The sequence below is a fragment of the Pezoporus occidentalis genome, unplaced genomic scaffold (assembly GCF_034315485.1).
Source record: "Pezoporus occidentalis ecotype Australia unplaced genomic scaffold, CSIRO_AGI_Poc_V1 ctg31, whole genome shotgun sequence".
Lineage (NCBI taxonomy): Eukaryota > Metazoa > Chordata > Aves > Psittaciformes > Psittacidae > Pezoporus > Pezoporus occidentalis.
The window spans coordinates 2,272,810-2,291,727 of NW_026915052.1; the positions used below are offsets into that span (position 1 = coordinate 2,272,810).

The 18,918-nt window shown below is 40.8% G+C and overlaps 1 protein-coding gene and 1 long non-coding RNA gene across 3 annotated transcripts; one reads left to right on the top strand and one right to left on the bottom strand.

The window, feature by feature from the left end:
* The first annotated feature begins 570 nt into the window (after positions 1–570).
* LOC134168375 (uncharacterized) lies at positions 571–5,010 on the top strand. Its single transcript, XR_009966525.1, has 2 exons — positions 571–1,531; positions 2,855–5,010. It is a non-coding gene; the product is annotated as an uncharacterized LOC134168375 (long non-coding RNA).
* Positions 5,011–8,181: 3,171 nt separating this feature from the next.
* SLC25A29 (solute carrier family 25 member 29) lies at positions 8,182–17,318 on the bottom strand. 2 transcript variants are annotated; one of them, XM_062627902.1, is made up of 5 exons: positions 17,200–17,285; positions 15,633–15,676; positions 13,695–13,729; positions 11,110–11,193; positions 8,182–10,481 (listed from the first exon to the last, which is right to left on the bottom strand). In XM_062627902.1, the coding sequence occupies exon 5, from the start codon at positions 10,446–10,448 to the stop codon at positions 9,738–9,740; it is 711 nt and encodes a 236-aa protein (XP_062483886.1). In that variant the 5' UTR covers positions 10,449–10,481; positions 11,110–11,193; positions 13,695–13,729; positions 15,633–15,676; positions 17,200–17,285; the 3' UTR covers positions 8,182–9,737. The 2 variants fall into 2 exon arrangements, with proteins under 2 accessions (XP_062483886.1, XP_062483885.1); XM_062627901.1 differs by lacking the exon at positions 13,695–13,729 and having other exon boundaries at positions 17,200–17,318.
* Between the last annotated feature and the right edge of the window lie 1,600 nt (positions 17,319–18,918).

An 18,918-nucleotide genomic window follows, 5' to 3' on the forward strand; every position in this document is an offset into this window, starting at 1 on the left:
TGGTATACCCAGACAGAATTGCTGACTGTAATCCTAATTTTTGAGTGACCTAGACTTATGTTAACTGGAGCAGTGGATTTGGAGGCTTGGCCATGTAGCGATGAGTTTTCAGTGTGCCTGGACAACAGCTAGGTGAAACAGTACAGTAAATAACTAGTGGGTACCTTTGTTTAGTCAAGGTAAGGGATCTTGCAGGTTTACATGCAATAGGAATGCAAAGTCAGGGAATGGTAGGGTTTTGAGTGGTCATATCACCAAAAAAAGAAAATCGTGTTTGTCTTTTGGCTGACTTATTTGACTGAGTATAATGATGAAAATTCTTGGAATCTTGTTGGACATCTTTTATTTCAAAACAGCATCTTGGAGTTCTAGGAGAACTTGATGGAGTTTTGATGGTCTAACTAAAAGTGGTTACTGCTCATTTGTTTGAGTGTTCAAAGTAAGAAATTTGCAGATATTATAGTAAAATGTGTCAGATTAATAAACATAATATGCACAGAAATGCATAAGTATTATTTTTTAGATGCATGCAGCATATCTTAACATAGGAAAAATTGTTGTCAGTCTTTGAATTCTATTCTTAACAAGGTTACTCAAAATTTTCATTGCTAATTGAGTCCAGTTTGGTGGTAGTGGAAAAGCCATAGGTAATAATGAAACAATAGTTATGACCAAGGGAATTTTCATCTGGACATAGGTTGATCTGAACAGGGCAGCTCCAGTCTGAGGTTATTAGGGGTAAGGAAAGATGGGTATTTAATTGATTTAATTATAAAGTATGCTTTGGAACTTTGGCAGTAATTTTTATATATATATATAAAAGCAGTTCTTGGAATAGGACAATATACTGAGACTTTTATAGTTAAATTCTGTATACAGTTAAATTAGTGTCCATTCTTGGAAGGAAATAAAATTAGTCTAGTCTAGTTCTAAATGACTTCTTTTTCTTAAACAGTATATATGATGGTGTGAGGCTTGCTCAGGTTTGCTTTCCTATGTCATAATGGTATCTGTTTCATTGAATTGCAAGGTAAAGAGATTCCTTGGTCATGTCAGTGCTTCATCCCTGGGCATACATTTGAGACTAAATTATTTGTTAAATATTTATTTGAGGATTAACTTGGAACCAAAACTTCTGTTGCCCTTAGTTATATTGTATCTAATTACAAAGCGAAATCTAAAAATTTTCATCTAGGCTTCAAATGAGTAGCATTCAATACACTCCTGAGTGTAAGTAGCAACACTTAGTAACACGAAAGATTTTGCTCTGTAACTAGCTAATTTCTTCTTGGGTGTGAATAAATACTTGCATTGAGCATCTTCTGTAAGTTATTTAAGCTTTTAGAGTATAATTGGCACATCTTGTTGATCAAAGTTCATGCTTAGCTGATTCCCGTCTTCCTTATGGATTTGCAATGAAGAAATTGCAGGCATGGAGATTAGCAACAGAGTTGACTTTGCAACCACCATTGCCGGCCTGCTGTCAGCAAGTTTCTGCTTTATGTGATCACCTACTTCAACGCAAATTCAGGTAAAGGGAGGAGAGTAAGGGGTGGGGGAGGTACAGACAGTGGGTTTAAAGCTGGCAAAAACATTTAAGTATTTACTAGTCATGCCTATTCTGCTCATTTGATCTTAACATTTCATATTGCCTCACCTCGTTCTCTTGCTCCTGAAATGGAAGGAGACAAATTTTGTAGCTGTGTGTCTCTTGGCCTCAGATGAGTTTTTAAAAGGTAGAAGTGCCTAGACTAAGTGGCTGTGACGTTTGTGGTCTGCCAGTAGCAGTAAGTCCTGCTTTAAATAGAAGACAAACTGAACTTAAATACCTGTTACTTCTGGAAATTGTTTTTCTTGAAAAGGTTGTAGGAGGAGCCCAGCTACAGATTTGAAACACCTAAGTGAATAAATTATCAGTGAAATGGAATGCCAGGACCTCAGCTGAACTTGCACTTAAGTTACTATCTTTATGAAGAGGTTCACTATTGAGTTGAGGTGGTGCAATTTGACATGCCCCCCACCCCAGTGGCCACAAATTGTCAATCAACAAAGCCAGGTCCTAAACACATTATAACAACATAGCTTATCAGCAGTAACACAGTTTTAAATGCAATCAAAGATCCTTTCCCTCTGCTAACTCCACAGTAAAATCCAAAACAAGCAACAGAAATGGCAAAAATATTGAGGCTTTAAAATATCGGAGAAGGCTGATCCCTTCAAAGTACTAGATGAAGAGGAATGGCGGTGGTAATAAAAGGTGTTACCACGTGGTCATCATCTGCCCTAAAGTGATCACAGGATAGTGTATCAGTGTGTGCCTTGAAGAAATGGACCAGTCAGTCTTTTTACTCGGTTAAGATGCACAAACTCGACAGTATATGCTGAACGGAGTTCTTCAAAATGTGATTCTCTAATGCCTAGAAGAAATGAAGAAAAATCAGGTTATTAGGGCCACACAAATCACTATTGGAAGTCAAGCAGTAGCTGTTACTGGCCTTGGTTGATCAGTTGTTTTATGACAGCATTTTGGAATAATAAATTCTTCATCTGTACAGTGCTTTTCTTAAGTCTGTTACAGTGGCTTGAGATGAGGAGGGAAATAAACAATGCTTGTTTCAGCATTAAGCTTTGACTTAGTAGATGTACAAGAGTTCCCATATTGCTTAAAACTGGGGGGAAATCAAAGGTCTTTCAAAAGCTTCAGAACTTGGGGTGGATTTTAAAACAATGTAAATTGGGTGTAAGTTTTTCAGGAAGGAATAGAAGTTGGACTCTTATTCAGGCAGAAATGAAAGTATGCTGCTTCATAACTGTGTAAATGAAATGGTTAAAAAGTAGCACTGTCCTTGGGAAGAGTCCCAGTGCAGAAGAATGGGAGTGTGATGTGAGGAAGAGGGCATGAGACCCTGCTGTGGAGCACAAGCAGAAACATCTACACAGTGATCCACAAAGGTATAAACAAATTAGAAGATAAATGTATGTGTTTGTATTATCATGAGACTCAGTATTCATTTTGATCATATGAATTGATCTAGTGTCAAGCTGCAGAAGTCTAACAGTGTGAAGATGGCATTTACAGCAATGCAGGTAACACCTGAGTGGCTACCAGTCTCATTTTGTAAGGTAATTTAATCTCTGATCCTTCACTCATTTTTATTCTCTCTGCCTAAAATAAACAAGCTTGGGCATGTTTATACGTACTTACAGTCATCCTATATTTTTTGTGTAGATTTTTTTTCTTACTCCTCTGGAAGCAATCTGGAGATTATTGAATTTCCTTTTGGAGAAAGCACATAAGAATCAATGTAAGGGTTCATATGAACTTTTCAGGTGCTGTTTTCCCCTAAAGTTGTCAGAAGAGCACTGTTTGCTGTAGGTAAGTAAGTAAGATCACTTGTAGCAACTGCTTTTTAGGCAATTCCAGTTTTGGGGCTTAAATCTTCTGTTGATTTTTCCTGACAAAAAAGCTTTAAGACTGAATGCTGTTTGGATACCATTCCTTCTGTTGTACGTTACAGTGTGGACATAATGTCCCTCTTGTGAACGGTGTTCTCACCAGGTTCCAGCATAAACCGGAAGCTCTCTTCAGGCGGGTGCCTGAAGTTCCGTTGAAATGGTCGATTAGGGGAAGAAAGGGATGGAGAGTTGTTGAGCTTGTTGCAGGACTCTGTATGCTTCTCTTAAAACCACTTTTGTGTTAAGTGTTCTTGAAAGTTTCTCTCTAACTGGGCTGATGCTAGGTAGCATCTATGTCAATGCTTTGTTTTGCTCTACGGATGCTCTTGAATAGTAGTTTGCCAGGAGATGGCAGTGAATTACCAGTTTGTACAGCATGACGCGCAGACAGAATAGCAAAGTGTCAGGCTGCCCCTGTAAGGTCAAGTGTGTGTAGGGTGTCCTATGGTGTTCAGCAGACCTTAACAGACTTGGAAGATCTAATGTTCTGTAGTGTTAATGAATGTGCTTTTAGCTGTAAATGGCTATTTTAGTTAGCTGATAGACATGTAAAACACCTGTGCAGTGGCTTCCTGAAGAGTCTCAGCTCACCTGAGGCAGTTAGGACCTTGCCATTTGACTTCCTTTCACTGTGTTCCTTCCTAATGATTGCAAGGTAATTGCAGGGACTGCAGGACAGATCCCTCTGAGTGCCCTATGTTGTTGCTCTTCAGGGAATCAAAGATCTCAGACTGCTTCTCTCTCCAGACGAGGCCCACAGTAAAGGTGTATTTCAGAAGAATGTTTTTCATGAGTAACAGGTATATTTTTGAGATACATCATAGAGCAGATAAATACTTAGGCATAAGATGGGCTGCTTGTTAAACGGTGAAAGATGCATACACAAAAAAACTTGGTGACCAGATGTGGTGTAATGTACTTTAGCTAAAGCTCATCCCAGCAGTCAGTTGCAGGACAAATCTGTATAAAACTGTCTTATTAGTTAGTGTTTTCATTTAAAGGCTCATGAAGTCAGGTGTCCTTTAGAGCTGCGAGATACTTGCCAAGAACCTCACTAATGGTGCCAGTTGCAATTTGGGCTTGCAGTGTTTTTGCCTGTCTCTCACATGGGTCATCATGCAGCTTATGTTTTGACTTATTTTTTAACAGGTTTCTATTTTTCTTAGCAAAACAGAAGATTCTCCCATAGCCTGAAAGTGCTTGCCAATGTTCATGGTTTGGAAGTGGATTGCAAGGAATAACCTGCAGATAGGCCATAGTATTTTCCTTTTGTGTGGTTTATTGTTTATTTTTTTATTCTTTCCTCTTGCATAGGTTAGGGATAGGGGATTTCATCTCATTTTTTTTCCAGTGTGTGAAATGAAAGTGTACAGTACTGGCAGGGAAGCAGGTATCTGCCTGGAGGAAATAGAGGGTGAGAGTTATTTTTACTTTTACCTCCTTCTGTTACAGTTTAAATACTTGGACTTTATTACTAGCCTGTTTGAAAATTACCTTTGTAGACTCTTTCTTAAGTGAAAGATGGTATTAAGTGAAAATACATCACTGCACAAGGTGTGTGGCCTGGTTGATTGCAACACTTGAGTATACCTGATCTAGTACAAATCTCTGCTTAAGGCAACTAGATTAGAGTCATAGATCATAGAATATTTTGGGTTGGAAGGGACCTTCAGAGGCCATCTAGTCCAACCCCCTTGCAATGAATAGTGCAGATTGGGTCCTAGAAAAAGTGTACTAATCTTATTTAATACCAGCTTTAGTCTAGCCAAGTCAGATTACTCCAGCAGCAGTTCTTCCTATTTGAATATATTTAGCAAGCAGTGCAGATTATGAGGTCAACCTTCATTATGATTTTAGTATTTTATTGATTGACACCTAGATATGGTTGAAATGGAGCAACTCTATTTTACTGTTAGTAAAAAAAACCTGTGTTTCAGTAAGAAAAATCAGTCAAAATACAATAATGATTGATCATATAGTCATAGAATGATTTGTTTGGTTTGGAAGGGACCTTAAAGATCATCTAGTTCCAACACCCCTGCCATGGGCAGGGACATCTTCCACTAGACCAGGTTGCTCAAAACCCCGTCCATCCTTGCCTTGAACACTGCAAGGGATGGGGCAGCCACAGTTTCTCTGGGCAACCCGTTCCAGTGTCTCACCACCCTCACAGTAAAGAATTTCTTCCTAATGTCTAATCTAAATCTACCCTCTTTCAGTTTACAGCCATTCCCCCTTGTCCTGTCACTACATGCCCTTGTAAAGAGTTGCTCTCCAGCTTTTCTGTAGGTCCCCTGTAGGTACTGAAGGCTGCAGTAAGGTCTGTCCCAAGCTTTCTCTTCCCCAGCCTGAAAAACCCCAACTCTCTCAGCCTGTCAAATGATGCCAAGAATTTTAACTGTGTTATTTAAAAGTTTTATTGACTTGAAGGGTATTTTGTGAACATTAGGACTTGCCTTTTTTCCATTTATATCAATATATATGGTATTATTTTTCACTGCAGACCTCTGCTTGCTTGCTTTTAATTTATTGCTGAAACTAAAGCTTAACAGCACATTCTAGGTCAAATAATAGTGATAATAAACTCTAAGACAAACTTTTACTGTATAACGTGTTATTGTGGCTGTTATGTCACTATTCATTTTTTTTGTTGTTAGTGATAACCATTTTTGTAGTTAGCATAACACTAGTACAAAAATTGCAAAGCAGTTGCACTGGGAGTTTGAAAACGGCTTATTTTCCTCTGGTTCACTCCCTTACTGACCATGAAATTCCATAAATTCCTGGACATTGACAAGCAGTTTGCTTCCTTAGGATTTCAAAGCCTATCTCAGCTAAGTTTGGCCAAGAAAGTTTTCTGGTTCCCTACTCTCTACAGTCCCTTGGATCCTTCATCTATCGCTATGACTGTGGTGTTTGATACATCACATTGCCTTGTTAAAGCTTCTGTTTTCTCTAGCTGTTTTTCTGGCAGAAGAGGGTTTGCATGCACTTTCTGCTAATCTAATGGTGTTTGGCACACTTCTGGCCTTCAGGTTGTTCTTTAACTATCCACAGATCAAAAGCCTGGCTAACAACAGCTGTTAATGCCTGTTTTCCAGTCTAATAGTAAATATACTCAATTTCCGAGAACAAACAGATCTCTTCTCTGAAAGGTCAACTCTATACTTGTGCTGTGGTAAGTTTCCCAGCATGCTACCTGTCCTGCACCTGCAGTGTACAGGTTTTCATCCCCTGAATGTCATGCTACTTTTTCATGTGAACTGTAAAAAAAAAAGCGGTATGCAGAGAAAGGCAAGGAAGAAAAGCAAAAAAATACTGTTGTGTTATAGTTGCAGCCATGATAAAATAGCTTCTTTAAAACTTGAGGGTGGGGGGTTAACTGTCTACTTTTTATTCCTCTTGTCCTAATTGTCTGTATTTGTGGCTGCAACTTGTGACGCTGGTATCTCCCATCCACTAGCAGGGTGGGTCATAAGAGAGTAGGGTATGGAGAGTTGATAGTAGGTGAGTTTTACTTTTGGTTAATTTTATCTTATTCCCTTCACTTGCTAGGGTATTAATAGAGCATCTCCTACCCAATATTATGATGCTTGATAATACTTGTAGGAAGGAGGATCTGTCAAGGCAGAATACAGTTTGTCTGACTTGGTTAAATTGGATGACATATCATCCAATTTAGTGGGAAGAAACGGAATCATGTTTAAAAAGGCTGAAACTATTGCCTAGCCTTGGTTTAATAATTAGAAGCTGCACAGCTTTTGAGCAGCTAACGTCAGACTAGGTTGAAAGCTGGCTTTCTCCCTCCTCTTTGGCTTGTTGAGTAACCTCTAGTCTCTGCTACTGATTATTTCTTTTAAGTTCCAGATGGATGAATTTCTGGAGAGAATTTTAGTAAATACTGCAAGTAGAACATTGTATGGCCCTTTCTGTTACTGTCTTTTAGGGACACAGTGTTTGCCTATTCTGAGTACTTATTTTGGTGCCATAGTTCAAAACATTGTTGCTCCTTCTCAGAGAACATTAGGTACTTGACTGGAACTGCTCCTGGTCAGGGTTAGTTGGAGAAGTGGTGGCCTTTCCCTTATCTAGCACCTTGTCTGTGTGGCTTTTTATTTGGAATATTGATGCTCTTTGTGAGCTAGTTGTGCTGTCTAGAAACAAAAAGCTACAAGTGACACAGCTTTTTGCTAAACTTGTACATCTTGGAGCCAAGCATTCTTCTGATTTAGGTATGAATGGTGCTGTTGGCACACCTCGTACTTGATTCTGATCTGCTTTGCAGGGACCCTTGACTGCTGCAGTTGTGCAGCCCTGATGTTGATCAGCACTGCTTAAACCAAATAAATGCATAATATGAAAGGGTGAGGCATGCTGCTAGCTCTTTGGCTCTAAAAGCAGGATTTTTCTCTTAGTAGCTATAATATCTTCGAGTGAGGTACTCACTGAAAACACCAGCTTGAAGAAGCAAGTTCAGGCAACTTCCCTCCTTGGCTTCAGTGAACACGAAGCCAGAACAAGGCACTGCACTTCCTGGTGGTGTATGGAAGGTGGATGAGGAACAAGCTTCTTCAGGTATGAGCCAGAAACCCCACTCTTTTCAAGCTAGATTTAACACAGTGAAGCATCTGAGCAAAACAGAAGAAACTTTAAAAGAACCAAAGTCAAAATTTAAAAAAAATTTATTCCCTCAATTTTATATACAGTAATTCCCTCAATTTTATATACAGTACAAAGGTGTAAATGGTCTTTGTTGTGAGTTGTTGTGCATATGCAGCTTAGTAGACAGATTTAACATTCAATTTGAATCTCAGTGCAAGTAGGCACTAAAACATCCAACATACCTCCAAGGTATAAAAAGACATACCAGTTTTACAGGTTTCTCCAGCATATTTTGTTACAGTGCAAAAAGCTATGAAATAAGGTTTCTTTAGAAAATTCACATAAATTAAACACATATTGCACTTGTCCCAACCAAAAGGGTAACAAGTTATACTTACTGAACTAGTTTATGTTTCAGAACATTCCTCACACACATGCACTCCTTCCTCCTGACTATTTGTGCTAAATACGTGTAGTTTAAATCTTAAATAAGTGTTTATGGATCTTTGAACTAATACAGTCCCTCTTGAGCAGACTGCTAAAGAAAAAGAAATTACAGCAGATTAACAAGAAAATTCTCCAAATTCTATTCAGGCTTCTATCCAGTAGCACTGTAACTAAACACATAAAAATCAGTGTTGTTTAAATTCAGAATACAAGTGTATTGAACATCAGCCATTTCGGGTGCTTACACCCCTATTTTCTGGGAAGGTATAAAACTGCCAGTTCTAAACATGTACATATTTCTGCTGTACATCAAGCTGCTAAGCTAACATTGCATCCACAAACGTTTGTGCAATACCACGGGTAGGACTTTGATTTCTGTACATCACTGGCTGCTATGGGGCATATTGGGAGAAGGGGGCAAAGTTGCATTAACTTTGGAGAACAAAGTCTACTTGGGCTGAATCTGTGGCAATGGAATCCGTGCACTGCCAAACAAGAAATAGAGGTGAAGGCAAACAACATCAGTGTTGCTAGATTTGAGTTTCCCTAAACCCTTACAAGCCTTGAGAATTAAAGGAACAAGTGCATATGATTGCAGATGATAACTTTGTGCTTAAGATACTTATTCAAAGCTGAAAGGTAAGGGAGTGCCTTAGGAACAAATAACTTTTTTGCCTTTTTTTTTTTTTTAGCAAACCAGTATGAACAAAGTTGCTACTAAAATACTGACATATAAAGGCAGAAGAAAAGTAAAACATGGCTAGCTGAATGCTAGTTCATGTCTTAAACAGTTCAGGGTTACCTGCAAAATGCCTCCAACATTTCATTTCTCCCCACACTTCACCTTAGAGAACTATACTTCTTCCTGTTACATACAAAAACCAGCATTTATTTTCTGAAAACATTTCTGCATTCAACTCATTCAGAACATGAGTGGAAGAAAACCTGACTTCTGGTACTACAACATTCTTCAGATCCAAATCTGGAGCTGCAACAGTGACTGTACAGGACTTTCTAAAGGCAGGTTCCCATCTTACTTGCATACTACTAGATATGAAGTCCTTAGTAAGGCAGTATGTACTTTATACAAGTAATGAGATTAAATCCTGACTTGACACATTTAGGAATTCTTTATACAGATAGTATACGTTCACACCACTTGTGTGGGTCGTGTTAAAACTCAAAAATCCCAAGTAGCCAGGCTTTGGATGAAGAGAACAAACAGATAAGGTTCACAAACTGGAAGGCTGCTGGATTACTGGACCTGGTTCACATTCACGAAGATTGTCTTCTGACCTCATATACATTAGGAACACAGTGACAGTAGCAAAGGTAGCTGCGTTGACAGGAAAAGCACGGAGAAGTGTGGAAGTAAGACCTCTTGTGAACACCCTCCAGCCTTCTTCGTGGTAACTCTTTCTGACACAGTCTAAAATGCCATTGTATTGTGTAACGCCTCCAACTCCATCAGCCTGAAGCCGGGATTTGATCACATCCATGGGATAGGTTGAGAGCCAGGATACTATTCCTGATATCCCTCCAGAAAACAGCAGTTTTGGAATAACATAACTGTCTTCAGCTTCACAGCCTAAATACCTGGTCATTAAGTCATAGGTCAGGAAGTAAAAGCCAAAGCTTGGAGTCTCTCTTATGAATGTAGAGACCATGCCCCTGTTGATACCCCTTAGCCCTTCCTTTTGATAGATTTTGATCAAACAATCCAGAGAATTTTTGTAGTTCTTTGTTTTTAGTTTATATTCGCCTGTTCCTTGAAGCTGCATTCTTGTCTTTGCCAACTCCATGGGACAGCAGATGACGCACTGGATAGCCCCTGCTGCTGACCCTGCAAGGAACTGGTTTAGAGGAGTGTCTTTTCCAAGAGCACGAAGTGTGTTTCCTTGTACACCGAACACAAGCGCGTTAATGAAGGTGAGTCCCATCATTGGTGACCCAATACCTTTATAGAGTCCAAAAGCCTAATGGAAGAAGGAAGAAAAACCCCTTTTCAACAGTTATATTCATAAACCTCCTGAAACTGTGCAGAATGTGGCTTTTCTGGCTCTCCCTCGTGTCCTAATTTTCTAGTAGTGGCCATGAGACGAGTACCATCTTGTTTTGTAATAATTTAATTGCTGCCTAAACCACAAAAATCTAACCACTTTTAGCAGTACAAATACAATGCTGAACACATCCAGAAAACAATCTCAGTCCTTCCACAGAAAAGTTTTTCTGGCAAATTTTACACTTTAAGTAGCTAAAAGCCCAAAGCCACCCTTTTAGTTATGGTATTTAAGCTTCAGCAGCAAAAAACTCCCTTCACCAGTTTCTTCACTCATTGCTCAGATTGCTTGGATTCTCAGAAAACCAGCTATTCAAGTAACTTAATTAAAATGTTACCTTCAAAATAGCACCTTTCAGTTTAGTGATCTTCATGAAGTTTTTGGCAAACTTCTGACTACACTCTCTGCCCTATGCTCAAGTGAGGTTCAGAGTATGCCTGTCTCTCGTTCTTCAATAGTTGTAGGGGTTTTAGCAGCTTTCCCACCCTTCTGATTGAAAATACATGAAGATACAAAATATGAAAAGCATTAATTTTGTACTTACAGATTCTTGTTTTATGATGGATTGAAAGCAATGGAAGGTCCCACGGTAGAGAGGTTTCTCTACATTTTGAACTTGCAGACGAACCTATAAAAAGTTGTACAAGGTACCGATTTGTATGTCAAGAACAGCCTAATTGGTAAATTAGTGTCTTGTGTATGTATGGAGATTTGCTATAGCAGTGTATATGCAAGAGCACAGGTTGGACACTGGAACACCACATGTGGCAAAATAACTTAGAAGTATTGTGTGTTTTGATTTAATTTTGGGGGTGAAAACATGAAAGTAGTATTAACTACTTGTGAATAATAGAAAAACACTATGTGGAAGTACAAGAGGGTACACCATTCTCTAGAGTTTCGGACAGGAGTTTCCAGTACTGACTAGAAAAATTACTTTCTTTAGCTGCCAAAAATACTTCTGTTCACACTACAGAATAACTGTACAAACCTGATGTAAATATTTTTATAAAATTCTAAGCATGAAATAAGGATAATTTTTAAAAGGCTGGGAACTTTCAATACCACCCCCATAGTATTTCTGCTGCTGAACCTGGGGACCCTTCACTAACATCTGGTATTTTTCAGAGGGTAGCTGGAAAGTGACTCTTTAAGATGTGTCCTTGCATAACAGTAAAAATCAACTTGTCCTTTTAAACCTTAGTCTGTTTTTTTTAACCTGCTGAACACAAACCATTGGTGAGGGTGTGGCCATTTCAAAGCTTTATTGTTAGTAATCAATTAACTTTTCTAAAATGGAAATGTTATGATCTGCTGGACAGATAGACGTCACTGTAACTGGCAATATGAGGGGAAAGTCCCTTTTCTAGATGTTTTTTAACTTGTAATGGAAAAGTCCACTCCTGTTTTTTGCTGCTAATTTGTCCTTGACACACTTAAAGTCTCAAAGCTGCCCAGTTCATGCAAAGCCCTACACTGCAGTAAACTCAATAAATTGATTGGCAAAGTTAGGAATCTGTCATTGATCTTTAGCATGGAGAGCTGCAGTATTCCTCAGAAAAGATGCTTATCAGCCATTTAATGCTGCTGCAGCTCCAGGGCAAAAAAACCTTTAAGTCTCTTAGTCTGAACAGAAGAAAATATCAGATCTGTGTGAAAAATTCCTGACTTTATGATCTTTCTGTCATTGTTTCCCTAGAGTAGTAATAAACACCACCCCAGAGATGACAGCCCTGCACAATGATGTTGGCCTAGAAAAGGATCTGGGGACATGGTTTGTCAAAATTCTATAATTGGGGTAGCTTTCTTTTTGAGACAAAAAAAAAAATATTATATTTTAGGGGGTTTATATTCTTACAACATGTGACTTTTGATTTACAAAACAAAGTTTAGTTTTCAATGTCTTTTTAATATGCACATTAGTGTTTGCTAGCCATGCTGAGAGGCCAAGATCACTTCATCTTCCAAGATGGAAGAGGGCTTTAAAACATTTTAGTATCAAAAGTAGGCTTAGGGTAGAATTCAAAGAAAACAAATCCTTTGTTATCCAAAGTGACATTTGGGGGTAGGCAGATTGTTAAACCTTATCCACAGGCAAGGTCATAAATCTCAATAAGCTGTCAGAATCGGGCAAAACAAAGGTTTTATTCCATTTGCAGTTTACTGCTATGATTTCAAACCCTATCTGTAAAGTCAGGGGACCTCCATGTGTATGGGCTTTGGGAGAATTGCAGCTTAGGAACTTTCTTGCTTTAGTGCTCCTATACATGTCTTCAGTAGTTTAGAATCAATCATATTCTGTATATAGGTTGAATTTCCTAGTGGCATAAAGCTCACACTGTTTTTGTCTAAATAATTTGTGAAATATTGACCAATGAAGCCTTGTTATGGGATAAAATATTTAGAAAATACTAACACTCTAGGTCCAAGAATGAAACCCAGCTCTTTCACTTGAGCACAGTGATGATTGCATAGGGGTACCCACATCAGCAAACTACCAGGCCAGGCAATTTCATTAGTATTAAAATGCCATATTCAATAAGCTCTTTAATGTGTAAAACTATTGGAAGGATGAATCATGTGCAAAGTTTAACCCTCTGTTCTGTTCCTTGCATAATATTCTGGCTTTCTCCTTATTTGAAACCACTAGTACTAAACTTTTAGGTCTAATAGTAACACACTGTAATTTCATGCCACTAAAGACTTCCATAGAGGTACTCAAGATTAAGCAAAATAATCCACCACAACCCCCACAACAGTCCAAACATTTAATAATATGCAAATTAAGTCATTTGGAAGTGTTTGAGCAATGAAAACGACCTCCAAGGATATGCAGTGTTTAAGACCTCAATGACAGTGTACCTGAGATTGTTTTAGAGCCACTGTATGTAGAAATGTGTACAGCCAGAAATGCATACCAGAAAGAAGGTTCAGAATAAGACTTTAAAAAAAAATTTGTATCTTTAAACCCCACTCCCTCCATGCCCTAGCTGTAGAAGAGGGACACATCAGTATAAAACTAAAAAGGGGAAAAACTTCATAATTCTTTTAGGTCTTTATTTGAACTAATACATTTTGGAATAAATTAAGACTGAGAGAAACAGAAGTGTTCACCTGGGCTATACTTACTAGTTAACTCTCCCGTGATGAGGCTTATCTGTCATCTACAACAAAGTAACACTTTTGCTGTTAATGAAGACAGCCCCTAGCTCAGAAAGTAAAGGCAGTTAAAAGCAAAACAGCAATTTTATACATTTATACAACAAACCAGGGTCAAGGAGTTTGCCAGTTCTGAGAGCAGCTCAACTGTGGGTCTAGCAGGGCAACTTCACAGGCTTAATCTCTCCCTGTGTGTCCCACCATCCCCCTCCCCACTATGTGAAACATGATCAACAGCCAAAAACAAAGAGCTTTAAAGCCAAGACAGAAGTAAAATTCTGGCTTATCTAAACAGCTTTCCCATTGTTCAGTTACATTAAGAACTTATGGTCTAAGGTGACTACCACTTAGCCCTTTAAACGCTACAGAACTATAAAAGAGGTTAATTCTTAACACACATACGTACACAACTAGTTATGCAATGTCTTTTTTTTTAATAGACTAGTTATAGTGTTAGTTTTCCCACACAGAGTGGTGGCTATGTCAGCTAATAACACAAACATTAGTATTTAACAAAAAGAGATAATTGTTTATAATGCCTTCTAATGGGTATGAAAATATAGTGTGCCATGCTATATTTCATAAAACATTTAAAGTCATCCAGAAACAAGCTATTTGCTCTATTTCAAAGCAAGATGTTTTCTCTAAAGCCAACACATCTATTTGCATTAATAGATCTGCTGGAACTAATGTGGGAGCTGCAGTTTTGCAGACACTGCAATGTTTGGTTTCATGCACTGAAGCTATTCCACTTTACAAACCAGGAAGACCCCACACATGGTTAACTTCAGTTTGAGCACAGAATTTTAGCAGTTTTGCTGGCTTCAATGAAATGACCCATCACCTTCAGTTAAGCATGTAAAATTTGGCAGGATGGGGTACGCGAAGAGAGACAGCTGGCCCTGTACCACCATGAGAAAATGTGCAAGTCTGCATAATACTGCTCCTGAAAACATATACTAGGATCCAACCCAATTATTTAACAGTTAAGTGTGCCATATTCCAATAAACATACAGGTTTTGCTATATGAGCAGCTTGCACTTGACTAGCAAAGACTAATATCCAGGTAGGAAGGTCTGTGTTGAATTAGCCATTAGCTAATTAGTTCAATTAGCTAGAACACAGAATATGGTGATGACCTCAGTAATACTATCCAGCCGTTTGCATATCTAAATTCAGGAAGGTAGAGTTATTCCAAATATAGGTCTAGTGGGTGGCATGCTGCCTGCTGCAGTCAAGTGATCAGCTGTATTAATTCAGCAGGGAATATACTGACATGCCTTCTTCGATTCTTCCAGTGAGAGACTTTGGATTCAAGGATTTTAGGTTTCAAATCTTATCTTTGAAGGAGCTACCCGTAGTACGTATGATACATACAGCTCCCAGACCATCAGAAAATCAATCTTAACTTGCAGTTACAAAAATATATTAAAAGGAGGAAAAAGCCCCCGACAAACTTCATGCTATGGATCTTTATGCACTTACACCCTTTGGCTAGTGTAACAAATTAATGCTTGAGGGGAAAACAAAACACAAGGTTTCAACCTAGTAACAAAGCAGGTTTGAGTTACAAAAGCAGAGGGGAGGCAGTTTTAGCAGTTAGTGATGAACAGTTGCAGAGAAGCAAGCTTAGGACAAAACTAAGTTAAATTGAAGATTGTACTTTCTAATACAACATTTTTACTACACTAACAAAATATTTGTCATGTTCCTGGATTGAATCATACATAGTTTTTTTTCAGTTCTGAATAGCTGCAGATCTACAACAGCGGTTGGGGAGGGTTGTTTCAGGCTTTCCAGTGCGGATTTATACTCCTACAGTGTCTGGGGATTTTTGTTTTTTTCCTCCTCCACTCCTTGAAAAACTTATCCTACCTAGAGACAAAGGTATTTTATAATCAACCCACCTTAACAGTGTCAAATGGGTGTCCTACCAGTACTCCTGCAGCACCTGAAATAAAACAAATGCCATGGTTATGACTCACAGTTTTCTTCTTTCATCAGTTTTCTTCCTGAATCCTTGGGGCTGCAGTAGCCCAAGCAGTACCTCCACAGACTGAGGCAGAGCCTTATTGGTAGGCCAGGGAAAGAGCATCCTATCAAGTCAGAAGATGAGACACCTACAGTTCAGTCCTTTAAGCCAACACTTGGTGCCTTTATGCTCCAGTCAAGCTCCTGGGCCCCAGGTGGGGGTTGAGGTGTGTGACTACAGAGCATGCCACACTGTACAGGATGGTCAGCAGTGATTCTGAGCCTCAGCCCAAGGTGAGTCCAGTGGGCAGAAGTCACAGGTTTCCTCTGAAGCAAAACATTTCTCATAGATGCCAGCCACCCTGTGATGGCATAGAAAACCTGGAAGTTTCCCTAAAGGCAGAAAAAACATCCCTGCACTCTGCCCACAGCCCTTCCAGATGCAATGGTAGCACCTGCAGAAGGACCATGCATTACCAAAGCCCTCTGCTTTATTATAGCATCAAAGGATTTTTTAGAAGTTATATACAGGCCTGTTAGTTATACTAATCTGGATATATGCATTTGGCAAGTACTGGCTGAGGCAAGGAATCCTCTGGCTCTGTATTTCTCTGAACCATCGATCCATTTATGTTTGCTGACAATAGCAAGAACTACAAAGAGTGGTTCAGTGCACCTTCTTGCGTTGGCAGATAACATCCCTCCCTCTCCTGAGAGGATGTGGCAGAAATACAGTGCCCACTCTAGGATGGTGTAGTCCAGGTTGTTCAAAGCCAGCACAACGGCAAGATAGTCCAAATCACAAAAATAGCCATGTGCTGTGTTCAGCATGAAAAGACTGGTGGCACAACCAATCCTGTGGGATCCCTGATGAAGCAAGGATCACTAGGATGAAGTCAGAAGCTGCAAGAAAAAAAAACAAATTCTCTTTGCCAGGGTGGCAAGGAGAACATCAAACGTGAATATCTGAAAAGACGCGAGAATAAATCTCCTGAATGCAATTTAACAACTGCTAAAAATAGGAGGGCCGTAAGCAGATGCACAGGGACGAGCAAGGCGAGCATAAGCGTTCTCTCCTCTTCGTGTTCAACCTCCCCGCTACGGGCCTGCTGCTGCTCGTGTGCTCACCCGAGAGCCCTCTCCCAGCCAGCCAACGCATCCAGCCCCTTCGCGCAGGCCGGCTTCTGCCACAGGCAAGGCGGCCGCGGCCCCGCTCCTGCGGGAACCCCCCGAGACCTTCCGCTCCCCCTGCCCTTTCCCGGGATCGGCACTACCTGCGCTGGGGCGGCCGCTGCATCCCCTGTGCCCTGCTCAGGTCTCCGCTCCCAAAATAAAAGCGCTGCGTCCAGCCTTGCCCTCCCTCCGCCCCCCGCCTTTTTCTCACCCCCTTTTCCCCGCTATTTACAATTTATTTTTTTTTTATTCTCCCCCCTTTTTCCTTTCCTCCCATCCCTTTTTTCTTTATTTTCCTTTTTCCCGTTGCCCCCTTTTCCTGCCCCTCACCTCCGACGCATCCAGCGAGGAAATCCAGAGCCATGCTGGCGCCCTCCGTCCCCAGCGGGGCCCGGCCCTTGCGCGATGCCGCTCCGCGCACTGCCGCTGCCCGCCCCTCTGACCGCCCTTTCTACCGCCAGCCTCCGCCCCCCCCGCAGCAGGGGGCCGGACCGTGCCTGCGGAGGGGCGGGCACCGGGACAACTCCCCCTCGCGGATCGCAGCCACTGGCGGCTGCGCCGGGCGGCTCCGGGCAAAAGGCGGGACGGGACTACAGGAGATGGGGGCTGGAGCCGCACGGGACTGGTCTGGTCTGTTTTGCAGCTATATCGGAGCGGTTAACCTGATGTAAAGGCAGAAATAAACATTGGAGGCTGGGATGTGGTGGTCTGGGGAGGGCGATCAGAAGTCAGAGCATCCCTCCCGCTGAGCATCAACACCCCGAGATGTTTGGGGTAGTTAGGGACGCTGTCCGCGGCGTCTTGCATTCTGGATGAGGCATCCCTGGGCGCTGGTGGTTGGAAAGCCTGCAGAGCTTATGCCGGAGGATTTTGGAGGGGGTGTCTCTTTTTAATAGCGATGAAACGTATGTAACACCTCTCCTATGAAGAGTGGCTGAGAGAGCTGAGGTTGTTCAGCCTGGGAAAGAGAAGGCTACAGGGAGACCTTGTTGTGGCATTTCCATACTTAAAGGGGGCTTATAAAGATGGTGAGAGACTTTTTACCAGAGTCTGAAATGGTAGAAGAAGGAGTAACCATTTAGCCCTAAACCTGAAGATACAGATTATAAACAAAGAAGAAATTCTTTAAGATGAGGGTGCCGAGGCGCTGGCGCAGGTTGCCCAGAGGAGATGTGTCTGCCCCATCCCTGGCAGTGTTCAAGGCCAGGTTGAATGGGGCTTGGAGCAACCTGGTCCAGTGGAAGGTGTGCCTGCCCATGGCTGAGGGGTTGGAACTGGATGAGCTTTATGGTCCCTTCCAACCCAACCCATTCTGTGATTCTATAACAGACTCCCTCACCAGTGTTAAACCAGAGAGGGAAGGAAAGGCTGCACCAGCAGATGTGGGCTCTAGGCCAACTCCTGCCCCCATGGCACAGCTGGAAGCACAGGGATGAGACTCTACCTCTGATGATCATGGCCACAAATCAGTAGCCTGTTGCCCATGGGATTTAGCAGAGACCTGGATCTCAGTATTACACATTGCTGTCGAAGAGGCTTCTCCCATACCTTCCTCTCAGGCTTTTCTTGGTTTGTATTAACTGCTTTCCTACTAACACTACCTGGCTACAAGGTGCCCTGCTGATGCCAGAGACTTTAAATGGGAAATTCAAGCTGTTGACAGTTTCAAAAGGGAGCCCTGTTTAAGCCACTCCTTGTCTCTGCAGGCAATGTCTGAGAAAGGGGCATACCAGTGGCCTGGAACAACAATGTGCCTATTCAAGCTTTGCTTAGAGAGAGTAACTTCTAGAAGCAGAATGGAAAAGCAGCTGGATTTCTTTCTTCTTTTTTTTTTTTTTTTACAATTGTCATGGCAGCCCTTTCCTTGATGTAGCAGCTCAATACAAAACTGATAAAATCTTGCAGTGGAATAGCATATTAAAAGTTAAGTCAGCTTTTCCTTTCTGTGCAAACAGAAAACACACAGCAAATCAGCAAAGAAAAGGATCTTTCCCAGGAGGTCAGAAATTACTACTACAGAACAAAACCTGAGAACCTCCCCCAGATTTA